Genomic DNA, 22,387 nt, shown 5'->3' with positions numbered 1-22,387 from the left:
ATAGATAGAGCTGAACAGTTTGACATCCGTGGCAGAGCAACAGGCGCTGAGCAGTCTCCTGTCAATCATGGAGAATCCACTGCATCCACTGAACAGGATCATCTCCAGATAGAGGAGCAGCTTCAGCGACAGACTGCTGTCACTGTCCTGCTCCACTGACAGACTGAGAAGTTTGTTCCTCCCCTACACTATGTGACTCTTCAATTCTACCCAGGGGGGTAAACGTTTACATTATGAAAACTTATTGTCTGTTATATCTGCATTTTTATCACCCTTTAATTTAATATTTTTTTTTTATCAGTATGCTGCTGCTGGAGTATGTGAATTTCCGCTTAGGATTAATAAAGTATCTAGATAGACAAGATAAACAAATAGATATAATAATAACAAATAAGTTACCCCCTCTGACAATAAATAATAATAATAAATAGTCACCAATTAATTTAGTCTGCATATCTTGATGGCTTATTTTTCTCCTACTCTCATCAGTAAAGCATGCAGAGATTGAACGTAATTAATTGTAAATATTGCACAAAAATGTGGAAAACTGATCAGAGAAAGAACACCTTTTATTGATCCATATGAAAAGTAACATATTGTTTTGATACACGATTCCTCCTATTTTATAATATTGTGAAAGGATTCTTTGAATCCTTTTTTTATTCACTCACACTGTTTGTGAATTTCAAAATGAGGTACTGGCAGCTGTTGATATTTTCTAATCTTTTTTGATTGTTATTTTATTTTTCAGGGTAACAAATGATGCTCGAGAAAATGAAATGGATGAGAACCTAGAACAGGTCGGTGGCATCATTGGAAATCTACGCCACATGGCTTTGGATATGGGCAATGAGATTGATACACAGAACCGCCAGATTGACAGGATCATGGAGAAGGTAATTGGCACAAACAGTCAGGAAAAACATGTTTTTTTTCTGTGTTATACTTTGCTTGTGTGTATTTGTTGAGTTTTGAGAAGTTAGACCTTTGAACTTTTATAGGAAAAAAGCTTTTAATAAATCTACAGAACTGTAATTGAACCAGAGCTTTGGGTAGCACTTCAAACAGTTCTCTAATAGCAAACAGAGCTATGCAGTCTGATAGGAAGCTTCAGTGATGGAAGAATGGAAAACAAGAAGACAGTATGGTGTCTCACAAAGAATTAACTGATAGAAGCAAATGATGAAACGGTATTGTTAGGACCAAGATCATATTTTGCAAAAGAAAGTAATGAATAGTAGGACATCAAGTCTGAAATAGATAATAAGAACTCAAGACTGGAATGTTCCGTGGGGAGATAATGGTGCAATAATTGTATAAAACAGGTTTAACAAAACAGTGGAACAGGAGAACATTTGGATTCCACTTTGTCAGACACTACAGAACGTTCTTTATGTTTGCGGCAAGTCTCACTTTAGCTAATAATGTGATAAATTATTTCTACCTCATACATTGTAATTATCTCTATATATAATCTTCATTTGGGTATTGATCTTTGTTTGTCCGTGAATGAATTAGAAGAAGCACTAGATGGCAGTAGAGAGACAGCTAAAACAGGCATTGCATTAAGAATCTCCTCCAGGCTTATACTACTGAAGACTGTAGTACGCCAGTCACACCTCAAAACACAGACATTCAAACTAAACAAATTGTTGTGCTTTAAATTAACTAAAGAGATCTTCATTTAGATCTTGATCTTTGTTTGTCCGCGAATTCCTCGCATGCGTAGACCACCTTCCAGTTTAGTACGTTGTTGTTACTCACAGATGTCAACAATGTGCCGGAATAATGAAAGGGGTGGTGGACAGTGTTACGCTGATTAGCTCCTGAGGTCTGGTTAGAGAATGAGATTGCCGAATGTTTTATCTTGTTAGAGTAATATATTTTGCTCTACTTACCCCTGTTGTATTATTAATATGCAGCCTTAGAATGCCTAATCTCACTGATTTACCACTGTTTATAAGGTATTATTGTATATAACTTATCCCCACCTTCCCTTCTATATCTATAACCTCAGGCAATTAGATGTAGTAATAAGACAAGCAGGAGTTAAGTCACACATGAAATAATGTATTACTGATAATATTCATAAATAATAACAAAATGCAAAGTACATTTGAATATTGGCAACCATACAACCTGATTAAATGGTGATGTGTAATTCAGGTGGCACACAGACTTGTAGTTACTTAATATCTCTAGTTAAGGCATCGTTGGTGCTCGGCTTTCAGCCACATGTCTGGTCAATATGGCTGCTGAGCTGTGCTCTTCATTGTGTTGTCTTCATCATCACAGGTTAGCAAGAGAGATGCTTCTTCATCATATGTTGGTTAGAGAGAGAAAATGTGGTTGAGCAAGCAAATTTATAGGTTTTCTGTCCAACTCCCTACAGCTAATAGGATATTATGATACTTGAAGGCCTCTGAGGCAAACCAATTCCAAACAGCCATACCTCAGACCAATGGGTGAAATAGAACATCTTATCTCCTGCCCCCCCAAGACCATATATTACGCTAACCTGGCTTTGTGTGGGGGATGGGAGAAAAGACTTTAGCAAAGAACTACTCATGAAACTGGTTTAAGACACATCCCCCAAATCCTGTCGTAAAATTACAAAGAGACAGTCGTAAACGGGTTAAACAAGAATGCCTCTCACCAAGGTAACACTAAATTACATTGGTTTGCCTAAATTATAAATAAAGACATACAAAACATTTATCAAGTTACTGTATATGCAAAATCTCACATCACAACACCTACGTAACATATGAATGAAAGAAAGACAGTGGGTAAAATGAATGACAACGTAACGGCACGTTCTGGAAATTATTATTGTTACGTTGTAGCCGGCGAGTGCTGCGCGTCTCACAGTTGTACATGCTCACCTGTATGGCAAGCCAAATTAACATTTAGAGATATCTCAAAATGGATTTTAAGATATCTGGAAATGCATTTTAGATATCTCAAATTGACTTACAGATATCTAAAAATGCATCTATTTTAAGATATCTAAAAAGCATTTTATGATATCTTAAATAGATTTCAAGATATCTTGAAATGATATGCTGTACATTTTGAAATATCTGAAATGCATTTTAAGATATCTTTAATGCAATTTGAGATATCTTGAAATACGTTCCTGTGCATTTTGAGATATCGCAAATACATTTTGAGATATCTTAAAATAACTTCCTGTGCATTTCAAGATATCTCAAATACATTTTGAGATATCTCAAAATCACTTCCTGTAACATTTCCTATTCTTTCAATGGGACTTCCTGTCTATTTCGAGATATCTCAAAATGAATTTGAGATATCTTGAAATACAGGAAGTTATTTTGAGATATCTCGAAATATAATTTAGATATCTTAAAAAGCATTCAAGATATCTTGAAATTCATTTTTTTTCAGATATCTGAAATACATTTTTAGATATCTAAAATTAATTTCATGATATCTTAAAATGGGTCTCTGCTCCATTTCAGATATCTAACAATGTATTTCAAGATATCTCAAAGTGTATTTCAAGATATCTCAAATACATTTCCAGATATCTTAAAACAGCTTCCTGTCCATTTTCAGATATCTCAAATACATTTCAAGATATCTTAAAATGACTTCCTGCACATTTCAAGATATCTCAAATACATTTTAAGATATCTTATAATAAAAAGTAGCCCCATTGAAATAATAGGCAATTTTACAGGAAATTATTTTGAGATATCTTAAAATGCATTTAAGATATCTTAAAATGCATGAAAGGTCAATTTAAGATATCTGAAAATTAATTTGAGATATCTTGAAATGCAGACACAATTATTTTGAGATATCTGAAACTGTATTTGAGATATCTTGAAATACATTTGAGATATCTCAAAATGTATTGCAGATATCTTAAAATGTAAAGGAAATTATTTTAAGATATCTCAAAGCGAGTTTCAGATATCTTAAAAAGTAAATTACATTTTAAGATATCCAAAATTCATTTTGAGATATCTCTAAATGTTAATTTGGCTTGCCATACACCTGTCAGTGAAGTGATCCCTATTTATGCTTTAAAGAGCCTGGATACCTATGTGTCCCCCTTTTATAACCATTGCTCCGTGTATATTGCCTTACTCTTTGGATTGCCACGAAGCAACCTGCGAGATTGGAGAAAGATGGAGAAGACATCGTGAGAGGAAACGACAGCGTCCTGAAAATGAGACAGACTGTGAACGGACAGAAACAGAAATGCTCCTACACCACCACATAACTACTATTCAGACAGTGATTCCGAGTAGGCCGTTCCTATCGAATCAATATCCAAGGGTTTTCTTTTTTAATTTTGTTTCCCTTATAAAAAATCATAATGCTGTGCGACGAAGGGCCCAGTTCACGACTGGCAGCCGCATTTAAACAGGTAGCCCTTCACAGACAACTTTAACATGCGCAACGTAGTTGGGTGCACATGGCTAGTAGACTATATTGTCAAGAAGTGAATGATTATATTTTGGTCAAGGCTGAACTGAAAGTCCTTGAAAGAAAAAAAATAGTTTAGCTATAATTTTCAAAAACTAAGAAAACAAAATCTATAGAAGTGGAGAGATACATTTTTTAAAAGAAAAAAGATCAATCTCTTGGCAGCTATTGTTATGTGTATTATTATAGGCAAATAAATGGTCATCATTATATTGATAATGAAGTAATTCTTTTGCAATTAGAATGGAAGTTTATACCCACAATCTGAGGCTTGTTTCCTCTACTGGAAAAAGAGAGTCTTTTTCATTACAGAAGAAGGAGAGTCCAAGTGGAGGAGCTGAGATATCTCGGAGTCTTGCTCACAAGTTGCCATAGAGGTGATTGTGAGATTGGCTATGAATCCTCTGTCAAGGCAGCAGTTTTGTAGTCATTGCACCAGACCATGGTGGTGACGGGGGAACTAAGTCAGGTGAAGCTTTAGTTTTACCAGTCAGTCTACAGTGCCTTCCTCACCTATGGTCACAAGCTCAGTACGAGATCACAGATAAAACCAACCAAAATGATATTCCTGTGTGGAGTTCTTATAATTTTTCTGCATTGAAAAGTGTGGAGCTCAGCAATATGGAACTGCTGTTTCTTCAGTCTAAGAGCAATCAGTCGAGGTGATGTGAGCATGTAGTAAGGATGTCCTCAGACCACTTCTCATCAGAATAAGAGATGTGAAGTAACTCTTTATTGTTTTTAGGTTTCCTTGTAATAACTAGTGAAGGACTAAAATGGTCTTTGTTTCTTATTTTTCTTTTAGGCTGAATCCAACAAAACCAGAATCGATGAAGCCAACCAACGTGCTACAAAAATGCTTGGCAGTGGCTAAACACATCCAAAAAAGTGCTTTTAACTCCTGCACTGTTTGCCAAACAGTGTAAACTTGCTTTTATCATGGTATTTACCTACTAGGTTTGCACACATGCACATATCAAACCCCATTGTAAATGTTGTTCTGTGTAGTTTGTCCAGCTTTCTAAAGATAGTACTTGTAATGATTTCTTTTCTAGGTATCTTTCTTTCCAAAGTTTGTTACTTAGTGCTGATTTGATGGCTATAGCTCACTTGTGAAGTTTTTGTTCTCCTCATATTTATACATGTATATGATATAAAGTATGCATATACACATACACAAACCTCTGTCTTTGCTAGATGACAATAATGTAGGAATGCTACAAACTCTTTTCCTTTTCAGTATTCAGTATTGTCCTAGTAAAACTGTGTCATTCCACAGTGCTACTGCCGTGTTCCTTTCTTTGATGTTGTAATAGTTAAACAATTTTTCAAAAGCACTTACGGTTGCTGTCCTTCAGTTATCCCTCATCAGCCATTATGAGTTCATGTTTAGACAATGTGCAGCTAGACTATGTAACTGTAATAGGCATTGCACTAAAAGTGATGTGATTTGTGCATTATGCATGATGATTAATAGATTTTAGAATCTTCTAAATAAAATCCGTCAAAAAAGATCTTTACATGGCAGTAGCAAATTGACAAAAGCATGCTCAGTATTGGGACACAGCTGAAAGTACAGTACAATGTTCCTGCAAGTCAGCAGTTGTGCCACTGTTTCTGTGACTCTATTGTAACAAACTGTGACCATTGTTGTAAAAAAATGACTAAAAAATGAATAAATCAAACAGTATGGCTTTAGCACAGACACACACACAAACACACACACACACACACATCCACAATGTTTTTTTGTTTTTTTGACAAATATGCAGTTAGTTGAAAATATTCAATAAAATTTTGAAAGATGTGGGAATGGTTGTATATTGTAATATAAGGTTTGGATGCTACTTAGGACTTAAAAATAATGACTGCAATACAAAAAGGCGCATATTTCTGAAACACATAACTTTTTTAAAGAAACTATATCTTGTTAGCTGCTCTCCCCTTGTGGTTTGTTATCAATAAAGAACTTCTTTGTTGCTTCTGTACCTAGAGCTATGCACACCAAATCGCTAAAATGTCAAGTAGTTGAGAATAAATAAAAACCTTTACTGAATGATGCATAGATAAAACTGTGACAAATAAAATGTCCTTACAGCATGTAATATGAAATTCTCCTCCTGTCTCCTGTCGGTTTGTGAAGTGGTTGACATTTTGTAGCTAGTTAATGAAAAAAAGATTAAAAATTGTAAACATTCCTCTTTTCTGGCTCCTTGTTAACCTTTACCCTTGATACCATTATTTGGATAAGAAAGCTGAGCATTTACATCCAAAATAAAACGTATTCTACGTTTATCGTATATCACCCTGATGCTACTGAGAAGACAACACTGCATTTCCCTTTGAAAGGTAATATTTTCTGGATTCTGTTAAAATACTCATTGTTCTGTCTGAATAATACAAATTTGAGGATCAACTGCAGTCAAGGTCTACAGCTGTTGCTGATCATATTCTGGTTACAATGTAGAAAGATGGGTTTCCTTGTACTATTAGGTCAGGTCTTCATTAGGGATGGATTAAGTGAAGAGTATTTTGAATGTCACTGAATTGTGAACTGTGTTCAGGCACAGCATTAAACTATTAGGTTATCCATTTTAAACAGATGCAAAAATGAACAGCCTTAAACGTGTACACTTCTGAAAAGCCATTTCTTCACAGATTGTACCTAATCTTTTACTTTACCTCATCATTTTTATTAAAATGACCTCCAGAGAAGACCAAAGAATTAGTGAGGGAGTAGGGTAGCAGGTAGAGGACGATCTGTTTAGGGTTCTGGGATTAGTCACGAGGCTGGACACAATTCCATAGTTTTAGTGGCCTAAGAGTATTCATGTGCTCTCCTGCTGTGGTGATCTGAAGGCATCATCTCTCAGACACTTACCAATTCAAGTCCATTTTTTATCTCAACGTTTACTGCAGTCATGTGATTGTGTAGGAGGGCTTCACTTTGATCTCCGGTGGGGTCCGAGCCACAGTGAATGCTTACTTTGTTCACAGCAATGTCGGGAGTGGTAAACGTCTAACAGTGTTAGTCAGTTAGCACTGTAGCGTACTGGTGGTGCTGTACTGGTTGGGCATGTTAGTACCCAGTGTGTAAAAAAACAAGCGGTTTTGCTATGAAACCAAACGTAAAGGAAATTGCAATAAATTATGGAACTGACGATAACATAAACATAATAAATTGTAAGCACCGTTTCTCTGGACCTTCCTAAACAGCAGCACACACTTCCTACCTTCTAGACTTTCCCACAGAAATTATTACATTGGCCTCCCTTCAGGTGAGGTCTTGTCTTCACCCCACTCCCAGCTTAGACTTCCAGGACTTAGGGTGAGGACAGTCTTTTAAACATGGCACTTCTAGTTCAAAACCTGTATCTGTGTGAAGACTTCTGGGAAATTCTCAGCCCCACGGAAATATTGAGGCCAGGCACCTTTTCTGCCACCTATCAACAACTAGATATTTCTGCTATCCTACTTGTCTTCCTGGACTACAAAGCTCAGGAACCCAGGAAGTTGAACTACTGCAGCAATTTATTGCTTTTGCCACCTAACTGGGTGGGAGACTGGAACAATATTAAAGTCAGTCCCCTGCCAACCATCCATTATATGAGCATTTTAACCAGGTAGTGTTCTCATTGGCCTCCCAACTGGGATGTGCAATACTCTGCATTTCACTTTCCACCTTGTTGTCCTTTACAGTGAATAGCAATGAATCCAGGCAGCAGATTGTTTTTCATCTTAACCAAATAGATTACATGTATATACAGACATTGACATGTCTGTGCTCAAGGAGGATAGTAGTTTCAGTAGAGAGAAGAGTTTTAAAAAGAATAGTGAATTTAAGAAATGAGAGTCTACAAGTGTTTAACATAACTGTGGATTACCATTGGGTTAATCCTGTTATTTATCTTAGGATTGCTTGTATTTCCAGACTTTTTATGACTGTGAACTTTATCATGTTTCATATTTATTTTTTTTTGTTTGTAACTGTAATGAATTGTAACTTTATAACATGTTATGTAATATAATAAGACTAAAAACGTTTCTTTTTGTTTCAGTAATTGCATATTATTTAATACTTTCTTGTGATATTGATCTGCTGTGTTGGGTTAGTATTAATGCTCTGATCTTTAGGAGTTCAATATTTTCTTTGTAACAGATGATTATATACTGTATTGTAACACATAATATTGTCACCATAGTCCCACAAATAACACTTACTGTTCCCTGCACAAGTTTGTCTTCCAGTCCTATTCAACTATGTATTAGTGAGCTGGAGTTGAAGGTCTGGTAGTGGATGACTAACTGTAAAAGCTAAGCATTAATCATGTTTCCTTTTGATTAGTACAAATTGCACTGGTTTGAGAAGTAGGATGATTTTTAGCAAAAATGGTCATTCTAGGAGGCGTTTATCTTTCATGTTAGTTACAGTGCATCCGCAGCACATATTACAATGGTTCCAGTTTAAAGATGTTCCACTACAATTCAGCCATGGTGATCATTTATGGGTCCAGTCCACTGCAGGGTTGTAAGCACAAGGACCTGAATAAGAGACCAGAGCTGATTTAGGATAGGATTAAGCTACAAAAAGTACTGTGAGCAAACCTAATCTTAAACATGTTCTACTGTATTCAGAGGACCAATAAAATATGTCACATAAAATCTTAAATGTGAATGGCTGCACTATTTAAGCAGCTATATGGGGTTTGCTGACACATCAATTAAATGATAACAGTTTGTTTGCACAAGGCACATTAGGAATTTGCAAAGGTAATATGTGCTTGAAACTGTCACTTTATATTTCACAGAGTCAGTTTCCTTATTATGCCTTTGCAGAGACGCATATTATTACAGGTGCGCTTTCCATGTGTTTTTTGCAGGTTGATGTCCGTTTTTAGCGTGCATTAAAGCACAAGGGTTATGTCCTTACATGAACTAATTTCACATACATCTGCTTGTCTTTTGTGTTTAAATAAAGTTATCCAGTGAAAAAAAAAATCACAGCAGTCATTTCCTGTCTGGTGCAGACATTTTGTTGACCTATATGGTGTGTATTTCAGTGCTCTTGAAAGATTGCAGGTCTAAAGTTGTATCAAGACAGAGTCGATATTAGGAGCAGTCCTTCATGGCGTTTGGAGTGTGCATGTAGCTAGCATTCATCTGTAGTATTCATCAGGGTAGTTCCTAGAGGAGGTCTGAAGCAGGCTTCCTGTATCCACTAATTTGTGCAATGGAGCTTTTTCATACATCTTTGTATACAAAACATGCAGCATGTCACATTTTTAAAAAATGCACTGGGTGTCTTCACAGTCATGTGAAAATGAGTCATAGAAAAGCATTGATTTTACTGGCGTCCTGTAGATTACTTGTGTTACGTGGCTGCGTTTGAACATAAAACCTCTCAAAATCCAGTGTGAAAAAAAGCATACTGAAGAAAATCAGATTCATTTAAAATGAGTTAAATGGGTCTGGAATTATAATATAACTCCATTCAAAATGATCAGCTCAGCATCAAAAGTCAATACAGATTGCAAAGTGATTGCAATACACGTTGAATTGCTGTTAACATATTAACAGTTAGCTGTATACTTTCGAAACTCATCAGAGATGAAGGGGATTTTCAGAGAAGGAGTTGAACAGAAAATATCATTGTATGCAGATGATATGTTACTGTATATCGGATCCACAAAATTCTGTGCCAGCATTCCTAAAAGCATTAGCAGATTTTCAAAAGATATCGGACTGGATACCTCTACATTTATCTTAGCAGATCAGTTTAAATGTCTAAGGGTAAATCCATCCATCATTCAACCCACTATATCCTAACTACAGGGTCACAGGGGTCTGCTGGAGCCAATCCCAGCCAACACAGGAACAAACCCTGGGCAGGACACCAGCCCACACACACTAGAATCACCAATGCACCTAACCTGCATGTCTTTAGACGGTGGGAGGAAACCAGAGTACCCAGAGGAAACCCACACAGACAAAGGGAGAACATGCAAACTCCACGCAGGGAGGACCCGGGAAGTGAACCCAGGTCTCCTAACTGCGAGGCAGCAGCGCAACCCACTGCACCACCATGCCGCTATAAGGGTAAATATTACAAATAAATATAAAGCCCTTTTCCAACAAAATTTTGCAGTCTGCATGGCAGAAAATTAAACAAGACGTGAATAGATGGTCTACCATCCACCTTACGTTAGCAGGAAGAATCAAGATTGTTAAGATGACCATCCTTCATAAGTTGCCCTTCCTATTTCAAAGCATCCTCATATACATTAATAAATATTTTTTTAAGAAATTAGACTCAATCATAATTTCATTTATTTGGAATTGGAAAAATCCACGCATCCAAAGGACGACTCTACAATGACCTAAAGCAGAAGGGGGCATGCCACTATGCAACTTTCAATTTTATTACTGGGAGGCAAATATTCAAGCTATAAAGACCTGGGGCCTCATGCATAATGCCATGTATAGAATTCACACTAAAACATGACATACGGACAAAAGAGGAAATGTGTGTATGCACAAAAAAATTTAGATGCACAAAACCATGCATAAGCCAACTTCCACACACTTCAGCAACCCCGACCACTGCCAAAAGTAATGCACATGCATGCACCTGCTGTCCTACTCCCAACTCCTTGCATATTTTAAAATACAAATCAAGGTAAATATCACTTTCCATTTGGCATTTGGTTAAAAGACAATGGCAAAAGCATGTGAAAAAATGAATTCCAGCAAATGCAAAGTGCAGGCAAGGGAAAACATACCATTTGTTGGCTTAAGCAGTGGTATAAACGACAAAAGGAAGTTGATTGAGTGATACAGACTAGTGGAGAAACTTGACAGTTCAAGTTTAGAAAGTCACACAGTGCCCGAAATAAAAAAGAAGTGGTCAGATATCAAAGTTGCTATGAAAAGGCAAGTTGTAGCCCACCATCTGAGTGTCATATTAGGATATTAGGGTACAGAGAAAAAAAAATAGGGACACATTGAAAAAAAAGGTTGAAATGTCCACTTTAATCTCATAATTTATTTTGTCATTAAAAAAGAACGTTGTAAACTTAATCTTAAAATCAATGTTTAATTTACTAGCGTTTCTCAGATCCTATTATAACTAAAGTATCACGTTAAATGTTTCATATTCTATGTGCTCTATGTGTGTGAATTACAACATTCTTCTTTAATGGGCTTTCTCCTACACATACAGGATACAGAATACATGACATTCATGATATTATAGTTCTTTGAACAATTTAAGTACTAAGATGTATACTTTATATCATTTTCATGATGAAATTAATTAAAGTATGTATTAAACATGGGGGCACAGTGGCGCAGTGATAGCAATGAGCTGACACCCCATCCAGAGATTGTTTCTGCCTTCCACAAGATGATTGCTTGGACATATACAACCTTCGATTAAATAATTAATTGCAGCAGTACTGTCTTTTTCAAACGTACCAACCCCCAATCCCTATCCTTCCTTTTCTTTCTCCATGTAACCAATCGCCCCACAATAAGCTCTGTAATAAATGTCAAGCCATCTGTAAGCTTAGAATGTCAATTCTTTAAAACTTTTAAGAAACATTGAAATATCTTTGTAGTGCATGTTTAATTATTCAATCCATCTATCCATCCAGGGTCGCGCCTGTCTCAGCAAGCATACAACGCGCAACATTTCTGTGCATACGCGCCATTCATACATGAGGCCCATGGACATTGACACAAATTGATGAATATCCACAAGCATGGTCTGCAATAGAAATAAAATCTTGCAGTACTTCTGTATATTCCCTGCTGTATGCCCCCGTTTAATACAAACTACTGTCATTACAATAAAAATCCAATTACTCTTCATTCTCTCAAAATAAGGAACCAATGTAGGAAGCACTTTCAGACAGAAAAGCTTTTATCCGTTGCACCTCTACATAACAACCACCTTTTTCCATCCTCTCAAACATACACACTATTCAATGGCTGCAAAATGTCCGGGATCAAAACACTTAGAGACTTGTACGTCGATAATGTCTTTGCATCCTATGAACAATTAAACTTCACATACAACTTCTAATCAACACAATTCCTCCACTACTTTCAAGCTAGGAACTTTGCTAAACAGAACCTGTCCAATTTTCCTCACCTTCCACCTTGTTCTGTTCTACAATTTATAAACATTTTTTAAAGTCTCTTCCTTTCAAATACCCCAGAGTACATTGGTGAAATGATATGTCACTTAGTTTTTCAGAAAAGGAGTGGAAGGCAGCCATGCATAGAATACACTCAAGCTCCGTATGCACAAAGCATTCATTCATTCAACTTAAAATCTTTTATTGGGCACATTTATGTTGTTTAAAAATGTCCAAAATGTTTCTAGGGCAGGATTCAACCTGTGAACATTGCAATCAAGCTGCATACACCAAATTAACAACATTTTGGACAAAAATCTTTGCATGCCTATCAGACAATCGTTGGCATCACAATCCCGCCTAATTCATTAATAGCTGTGTTTGGTTTACTCCCAGTTGGACTTAAAGTGGAGAAGGGCAAACAGACTGTAATTTCCTTTTCTACACTACTGGCATGTAAACTTATCTTGCTCAACTGGAAGAATCCCACCCCCCACTTTTAAGTGAACGGTTAATCAATGTTATATACTATTTGAAATGGAAAAAATGTAATTTTCACTTAGAGGATCTGTTGAAAACTTTTTAAAATATGACAGGATTTAATCAATAACATTTTAGAATAAGCTTCCATTTCGGGAAAAAGGGTACCCTTCTTTTCTTGCTCTTGGCATAGAGTATCTTCGAATGCTGTCTCCTCTCTGTTTCTCTTGTGTATTCTGACCCAAAGCCTGTTTAAAACATTTAGATGATTTGTACCACGAAGAACTTGGATTTGGTTGAAATCAAGCAAAAATTCAATAAAATAAATAAAACAGATACCCAAACACACATAAATTTAATATCCAGTTGAACTTTTTTTTGTATTTGAAGAAAATAACACTACATACAATCAAGACAAGCGTATACAACAAATTAATTCACAGTGCTCTCACGAACACAGTTGAACTTCTTTGATGTGTATTATTTAAAGATTCGTGTAAAGTTCAACCTGCTACTCCAATCCGAATGAAACTTCTTATGTTCCATAAAACAGAAATTCGTGGCCCATCTTTTTAGTTCTGCCGTTGGACTAGGCTTTAGAAATGGCTGTTTAATAATAATAATTATAGTTCTTTGCATTTATATAGCGCTTTCCTAACTACTCAAAGCGCTCAGCAATGGCAGGTTAAGGACCCAACAGAGCAGAGTCCCTTTTGGCATTTTTACGGGATTCGAACTGGCAACCTTCCAATTTCCAGTGCAGATCCCTTGCCACAGAGCCACCAGTTTGCATTGTGTGAATTTAATTTAGCTAATAAAATGGATTTGTTGATATCATTTAATAAGGATTCAGTTAGTGGAAGGGGGTAATTATTTTTCATGTTTATAGGGATTTGTTTAATGATCTTAGTCTATAAAAACTGTCAACTTGTAATTTTCCAGGTGTACACATACATTTCAATTTTGCACATTCTACTTTGTGGTATCATTAAACTGCAACTATTATTTTTTGCTCTCTGTATTAGTTTGGAGTTTGTATAAATCCTATTCCAGGGAAAAGTTATTTGATAACACTCTGCATTGGTTAGATATCTATAGATTGAGGTTGTTAGAATAACAATGAATCCTGAAGTACTGTTAGTATCTGTTTCACATTTATTACAAAAGGGAGGCACACAGCAAAGTTAATTGAATCATGATCCAAAATCGATTCACACTCATGGAAATGAGTATGATAATAAAAAGATGAAATACATGACTAACACAGTTCTTGAGTTTTTTTCACAAAATAAAAATCCTATCAAGAATTATTATAAAATGTTGGCAGAGACTTCATTTCCCTATTTAACTGACTTTTAAAATCACCCATTAGAGCTGTTTGTTTTGCCAACTTAGCCAGATAAAAGGTTACTAAACACATCACATTTATAGTAATGAAGTGTAGGCGCCAACGGATCTGCAAGATTAATTATATAATGTGATATAATTATATTAGTAATAATATAATTGTGGTTTATTCAATATTGACAGCCAATTATATTAGCTTAAAGGATGGAAGATTAACTATAAAATGAGATTTTTAAAGTAAGTAAGTTAAGGTAATCCTAAATTAAAATACAAACAATCCGTGCTGTGTTTCAAATAATCCTGGCAAGTGAGGCCTTAAATATTACCAGTAGGTTCCAGCCTGTCTGAACAAAACGTAGACAAAAAATAGTCCGGCATCTGAAACTCTTCATTTGGGAGGTGAAGTAAAATATACCTCTTTTGTTTAATGGAGGCAATTCTCATTGCAGTTTCCTTGAAACACTTACATTATAAGGAAATAAAGATACACCTGCTGTATAATTCATATTTTGAATTTCCAGTTATGTATGATGGTGCACACAAATAAAGAAACATGCTTTGCTTTGTCCAAACACTTGTCCTTCAAGCCAGTGTATTTTGGCCAATATATCCTTTCTTTGGGTTCACACGGCACTGGTGAGTAAGTCGCAGCTCTCATTGTAACTGCCATCCTCAGAACCACCGCTGCCACTGCCAGCCTTCAGACTGCGGCCTTTCTGTCCCTAGCAGTCAGCCTCACTGCTGTCAGGATCCTTCATGTTGACTGCACAGCCGGCTTCTTCCAACAAAGAACAAGTCTGTCGCTCTTTCTCTGCAGTCATGTCTTCCTTTAGCCTTTCCTGTCTGACTCTTCTACTGTTTCCTCTTTTCATCTTTGCTTACCACAGCAACATAATAGGCAGTATAATGAAAATAATCTTCTTGATTCTGCAAGGCACATCATCTTATCTAGCCTTAGGGGAGTCTTTTTTCCAAGGTGTACCCTCATGTGTCACGATGGAGCTTTGTATTGTACACCTTTGTGTCTTTGATTTTCTGCCTTTCTTTGGCTAGTTAATGCCACTGTGGTTGTAAATCTTCCACAAGCATTTCGTTTCCTCTGTCTCACCGGCCGCACAGCAAAGAAACGTTTTTATGCTCTGTCCACCGTAATGTACCTGCAAGTTCTCTACAGCATGTTCATTCACCTCACCCTCTCTTTGTGTCTGGGGAATGGGGTTATCCACACTTTCTGAAGATAAAATGTCTTTCACTTTAAAATTAAGAAACATGGCTCTGTTCCTTCTTCCAGTGCAACAAGCAGTGCACTGTTAAAAATAAAGGTTCTTCAGAGCAGTGCCATAGGGGAACCATTTTTGGTACCCTAAATAACCATCCAAATGAAACTTTATTTAGTCCCTTAACAGACAAATATAATGAACAAATGCTAACAAATTTGTAAATTTTCAATGAGTGATGATTTTAAAAAGTCTCAGGCTGCATACTTGGGCTAAGTTCAGGTTTTCTTGGTCCGTAAGTATTCTGTTCTGTAGCCTACCAAACATTAAAGATGTAAATGTACGTTTTATCTGCATATTAGGAACCTTTTAAAGCTCAAAGAATTCATTTAATATCCAAAGAACCCTTCCCAGAGTGAGATGGTTATTTCTGAAGCAATGAGCGGGGCAGCACGGTGGCGCAGTGAGTAGCGCTGCTGCCTCGCAGTTAGGAGACCAGGGTTTGCTTCCCGGGTCCTCCCTGCGTGGAGTTTGCATGTTCTCCCTGCGTCTGAGTGGGTTTCCTCCAGGTACTCCAGTTTCCTCCCACAGTCCAAAGACATGCAGGTTAGGTGCATTGGTGATCCTAAATTGTCCCTACTGTGTGCTTGTGTGTGGGTGAGGTTGGCGCCTTGCCCAGGGCTTGTTTCCTGTCTTGCGCCCTGTATTGGCTGGGATTGGCTCCAGCAGACCCCCATGACCCTGTAGCTAGGATATAGCGGGTTGGATAATGGATGGTTCTACGAGGAACCACACAGGCCAGTAAAGAGCCATTTTAGAAGTGTTATCTTAAGGAATTACAGTATTTTAAGCAAGATGAGTTTTATTTTCGACCTGTGCACACATATTGACAAATGTATTAATAAAGGCCTTCAAGTGGATATATGGCATGACTCCAGCACCATCCATTACATTCCAGTATAACAACAGGCCTTTTTCCCCCAGTTTGAGGAAAGAGACAGTTCTGTATATCACAAAATATAACAGAATTCCTATCATCAGCCAACAAAGATTATGTGAATTTCCCCTTGGGATTAATAAAGTATCTATCTATCTATCTATCTATCTATCTATCTATCTATCTATCTATCTATCTATCTATCTATCTATCTATCTATCTATCTATCTATCTATCTATCTATCAAAGTAAAATACTTGTGATTTAGCTTTGTATGCATGAGATGACCTGTTGGGTGGTTTAGATGTCATCCCAAAACCCCGAATAAGCAAAAAGATGGCCAAAGTGCTATAGAAATGGTGTTATGGTCATCAGATAACAACAAAAGAGGGGCACAAGCACAAAAATGAGTGGACGACACCACTATGCTTGTGCACACCTATTAAACACAGCAAGCCCCCCTTTATCACCCTTTTTAGCTACTCACTCTCCTTTTTAGCTACTCACTCTCCTTTTTTGACCCTTTAGCTCCTGCTAGTCACACCAATGTCCTACAAACCACCGAACTCCAAGTTCAACTGCCTTATCACTAGAGAAGGGGTTTTCATGACCGGCCATAAAATATGTTCAGTACAATCATGAAAACATTAGCAGGATAAGATTTTCGACCCCCAGGGTCGTTCTCCTTCCAGAACCTTCTGTGAAATTCTGAGCTCTCAGCTCTCTTTTAAAAGATGTGTCAACCCACAGATCACCTTCCTCATTTTTTTGGGTAGCAGTGGGTCAGCTACTGTGCGACGGGACCGCTGCCCTTTCAGTAATCTATTATGTCTGAAGTACATTGCTTGGGGTCTCCTTCTTCTGGTCAGCATCTTTAAATGGCCTAGAGAAGAGCTTCATTGCTTTCGTCTTTATTGTCTCTCGCCCATTGCATGTTGGGATAAACTCCAGCTACCACCTGACCCTGCAAAAGTGGGTTGGAAAGATGGCTGGGTGGATGTTTTAACTGTGTTACTTACATTGGATACATTTTATTGATGCTTTTGAGAATTCGTTTTTATTTTTAAATTGGTTTATTTATGTTCATTTTTCAACTAACCAATTAAGTAAAGTCAATCACAGGCTATCAATAATCACATCATTAAAGAAACTCACTGTAACATGAACACCAATCACAGACAGGCTTATGCTGCGCTCTGTCAGGGATTTTTCCTCCGGGATCTCCTCTTGCTTTGGGCTGCACTGACGGTCTAGATCCCCTTATGGGAAAAGGTAAACCCCTTACCGTCTGCACCCCAATAGACGCCCGCGAGACTGATGCCGGCAGTTGTGGCAAGGCTGTTTGGCAGCTCCCTGCACGCTCCTCTGCTGCGCTGTCAGTCATCACGGCTGCGTCTCTTGTAGGAGGCGGGGCTTCCTGGCAAGCAATACTGATCCCTGCTGCCTCTGCGCTCCGCCCTCCCCGTTCATCTACGGCACAGGTCTCACTTACCTGTACCATCGCATAGGTCGGGCTGGAGAAATCAGCCGCGCATTGCTTCACCCACTCCAGGATGACTCCTATCGGCACGCCAAGCTTCTTGTCCAGCCCTTCTTTCGCTTCTTGCAGGGCCTGGAAAACCTGAAAAAGGGACTACAGGGGTAGGACGATGCCCTCCACGTCCCATGCAGCCCGAAACAGGTTGGTGACATTCGCAGGCCTATTCAGGGGTCCATCTGGATCAGGAAGGAGGTTCACCATTCCCGTCTCAATGCCCTCATCGACAGGAAACCGACACACACCCTTCATCCCCTTACCTGCTTCAGGGAGGAACTCCTGCTCCTCTAGCGGGAACACTGCGTTGGGAAGCTCGTCTGGGCTCTCCTCCTCCAGCCGATGAATTGAGCCTGAAGGGAAGGATCTCCCGAGCTCGCTCCACCGTCACACCACAGACACACATCCTCAGGCCACCATCGGGTGCTTCACCCCTCAGCGTCTAGGTGGTAGGCGGACGTGAACGAGAAAAAATCTTCCCAAGCCCTTCGCCTACCTCCGGCTAAAACCCGTAGTGCTGGTTATCTTGGCGCCATCTTGCGGCTAATTCTGTGTCCGCCGGGCTTTTCTCTTTCCCATTAGCACGGTGTCCTTAGGAGCTCCTTGGTGGTCCTCCTGCGGCTTATTGAGGCGCGTACCTCTCGCTATGGCCTCGGGGGCGCACTCTCCGCGCTGTGCTTGCTTGTGGCTGCGTTGGGTGTGCACTCTCTGCACAGCTGTGCCTCGCGCTGTTGTGCTTTGCTATGCCGGGTTTTCACACAAATTTTTTGCAGGTCCCAGCCCAAATGGACCGACCGGAATCCTGCCAGCTACGCCAGTGTGAATTAGGATGCTGTATAGTGCCCGACCCGGCACAGACTCACACTATAAAAACACAAGAAGACTTTATTTTTCTTCAGCTGGAGGGCACGTCTTCCCCATGAACCCTCCAGCCACAACACATTCCCAAAGCACTTAAATCAGCACTCCCGTTTTGGCACCACCACTCCTCCCTGACAACTTCGTCCTTTTCCTCCTGATTCTGGCTCCAGAGTGGTAGTTGCTGGCCCTTTTTGTAGCCCACCTGGAAGTGCTCCAGGTGCTTGATCACCTGTTTCTGATTGCACTTCCTGGCGGGGCTGTAGAGTTTCCAAGCTGGTTCAGGGACCCATGCAGCACCCCCTGGCGGCCACCCCAGATCCCAATAGAGCTGTGGAGAACTTCCTCTCCCATGGAGCCCTACGGGAAGCTGAGGCACCATCGTCAGCCAGGGAGGCTGCCACCAAGTGTCCCAGGGGAGGTACTGAGGAGCCCATGGCTGCTCCCCCGGAACATATGTAAAGAGGCGTCCCGGCTGGGCATGGGACCTGGCCACCCACCACACCATGTATTTGTGGCCTTTCTCTAATTGTCCTAGCATGAGTACATTAGATTAATTAGATGAATTGCTGGCCTGCAGTGATGCTACTATACCTTTTAGGAAAATCATAGACCATGTAACCAAATCAACACAGAAAAACATAAACCTGTTTAATAAGGTATACAAGGAATGTTCTAATTACGTACAACAGCAGCACATGTCTACCAAATAAATCTAATTGTCAAAAAAAATCATATTCCTGATAAGCAGGAAATGTCAAATTTAAGCTTGGCAGCAGAACATTAAACAGGACTCGTCCTCACAACGTCGTTTATGGCACTGTCCTTCTTTAACGTCCTTAATGACAGATTTTGGTGGTTTGATATTTAATGACCTTGACATGACTGACATTAAGACATGTGCGCTATACAGGATGTGACATCATGGCACCAATCTCAGTCACCAAGTTAATTTGGTTATGCACAGACTAGTAATTACCTTTTAGAGATGCACAGAGTTGATATGTTTTTGTTAAGATGTACGAAACAATACATTTATGTACACAAAAAACTGTAGTTCAAGAATTGTGCTAAAAGAAAAGCCTGATTATGATGAAAAAATATAAAAACAGACAGGAACTGAAAAACATGGACCTAGGTGGAAAAACATAGAGTTGGTGACACTGCTGGCCTGGTATAAGCCCTTCAATGGACTGGTCCATAATCCATTGTTACGGAGTCTTTTAAACATACAGTATGTGAATATATGGGTAATTCCTTTGTCGCCATTTTATATGTAAGAAAGAAAGAAAGCCTTACACTGGCAACACACGACAAGACTTTGATTTAGACAGCATGTTACCCTTAAAAACTGAAGGTACTCGATCCTGTTGCCTTGAGGATGACAGATTACAGGACTGGATGTCCCAGGTCGGTGGATTAAACGGCTCCCTCAAGATGTTTCTGCACAGTTTCAAATTTTCAGTCTATTGTGGGGCTGTTGCATTTTGACAGATAATTAAAGTACTGCCTGCCATCACCGGTGAGTGTTAGAATGTCAATTAGTGGACAGACATTGCTGACTTTCAAAGTACTTTGTGGACTCATTCTGTAATTAGTAAAGTCCGTAATTACTTTTAACCTGAGAACTTGTCACACCGCTCTGTACCTTCACTCAGTGAAGAGCGCTATACAAGAATAAACTGATCTGAATTTAATTTCTGGATTCAGTGACTTGATTTACAAATGTGGCCCACGTTTTGCCTTTTTATATTCTGTATAACAGACACGAGACATCAGCCACATAAGCTTTTCTTCTGTTTGCCATTTTCCTTCTTTCCATTGTCACAAAAAGCAGACGCAAAAGTCATAAAAAGGTTTGGGGAAGACTCCCTGGCTGAAAAAGGGTAAATTGCTAGGACTGTCTTACAGACAGACCTCAGTATGTGCGTCTTGCATTGGGAACAGCAGGTCTGACATTGTGGTCAGCAACACAGGAGTGCCGCAGGGGACTGTACTTTCTCCGGTCCTGTTCAGCCTATATACATCAGACTTCCAATACAACTCGGAGTCCTGCCACGTGCAAAAGTTGGCTGACGACAGTGCTATCGTGGGCTGCATCAGGAGTGGGCAGGAGGAGGAGTAAAGGAAGCTAATCAAGGACTTTGTTAAATGGTTGACTCAAACCACTTCCACCCGAACACCAGCAAAACCAAGGAACTGGTGGTGGATTTTAGGAGACCAAGGCCCCTCCTGGACCCAGTGATCATCAGAGGTGACTGTGTGCAGAGAGTGCAGACCTATAAATATCTGGGAGTGCAGCTGGATGATAAATTGGACTGGACTGCCAATACTGATGTTCTGTGTAAGAGAGAACAGAGCCAACTATACTTCCTTAGAAGGCTGGCGTCCTTCAACATCCACAATAAGATGCTGCAGATGTTCTATCAGACGGTTGTGGCGAGCGCCCTCTTCTATGTGGTGGTGTGCTGGGGAGGCAGCATAAAGAAGAAGGACGCCTCACGCCTGGACAAACTGGTGAGGAAGGCAGGCTCCATTGTAGGCACGGAGCTGGACAGTTTGACATCCATAGCAGAGCGACGGGCGCTGAGCAGTCTCCTGTCAGTCATGGAGAATCCACTGCATCCACTGAACAGGATCATCTCTAGACAGAGGAGCAGCTTCAGTGACAGACTGCTGTCACTGTCTTGTTCCAATGACAGACTAAGGAGATCATTCCTCCCCCACACTATGCGACTCTTCAGTACCACCGGGGATAAACATTAACATTATACAAAGTTATTGTCTGTTATGCCTGCATTTTTATCACTCTTTAATTTAATATTGTTTTTATCAGTATGCTGCTGCTGGAGTATGTGAATTTCCCCTTGGGATTAATAAAGTATCTATCTATCTATCTATCTATCTATCTATCTATCTATCTATCTATCTATCTATCTATCTATCTATCTATCTATCTATCTATCTATCACTGATGTGCTCAGAACGGAGTCCAAAACAGAACTGATCAACTATTTGTTAAATGGCGGTTTTAAAGACCAAAACAGGATATGATGTCAATAGATGCCAGATCCGGAAGGATCTTCCTCCATAGGCTCGGACTCAGAAGTGACGTCATTAAATGGGCCAGAATTGGAAGGGTCTTCCTCTATGGGTTCGGGACTGGAAATTACATTATCAGTGCCCGGCAAAATTTTCTGTGAAGAGTCTGCAGGAAAGCGAGAAAAAAGGTTGCCGCACTCCACCACCCTCTAGTCTAGCATGGAGTTACTCTCATTTAGTGCATGTGCGTGACACCATGCATTTTCATTTTACGTATGCATTGATGCAATGCCACACTCACAGGAGCCCACCTCTACAATTTAAATCAAAATCAAACCAGTCTGATGACTCATCACAGACCATTATGACTGAG

At 39.1% G+C, this 22,387-nt stretch overlaps 1 protein-coding gene across 2 annotated transcripts in view; it reads left to right on the top strand.

The window, feature by feature from the left end:
- Positions 1 to 6,659, top strand: part of snap25b (synaptosome associated protein 25b) — a 120,233-nt gene extending 113,574 nt beyond the window's left edge. For both annotated transcript variants that reach the window (XM_039748817.1, XM_039748816.1), the window contains exons 7-8: positions 752 to 896; positions 5,267 to 6,659. In XM_039748817.1, coding sequence (XP_039604751.1) covers positions 752 to 896; positions 5,267 to 5,335 — 214 coding nt within the window. In that variant the 3' untranslated portion in view covers positions 5,336 to 6,659. The remainder of the gene's footprint in view (positions 1 to 751; positions 897 to 5,266) is intronic.
- Positions 6,660 to 22,387: the final 15,728 nt, after the last annotated feature.

This window comes from Polypterus senegalus, chromosome 3 (genome assembly GCF_016835505.1).
Source record: "Polypterus senegalus isolate Bchr_013 chromosome 3, ASM1683550v1, whole genome shotgun sequence".
In the NCBI taxonomy this organism is placed as follows: domain Eukaryota; kingdom Metazoa; phylum Chordata; class Cladistia; order Polypteriformes; family Polypteridae; genus Polypterus; species Polypterus senegalus.
The sequence above is the reverse complement of the archived record's forward strand: the minus strand, read 5'-3'. Positions and strand labels throughout refer to the sequence as shown.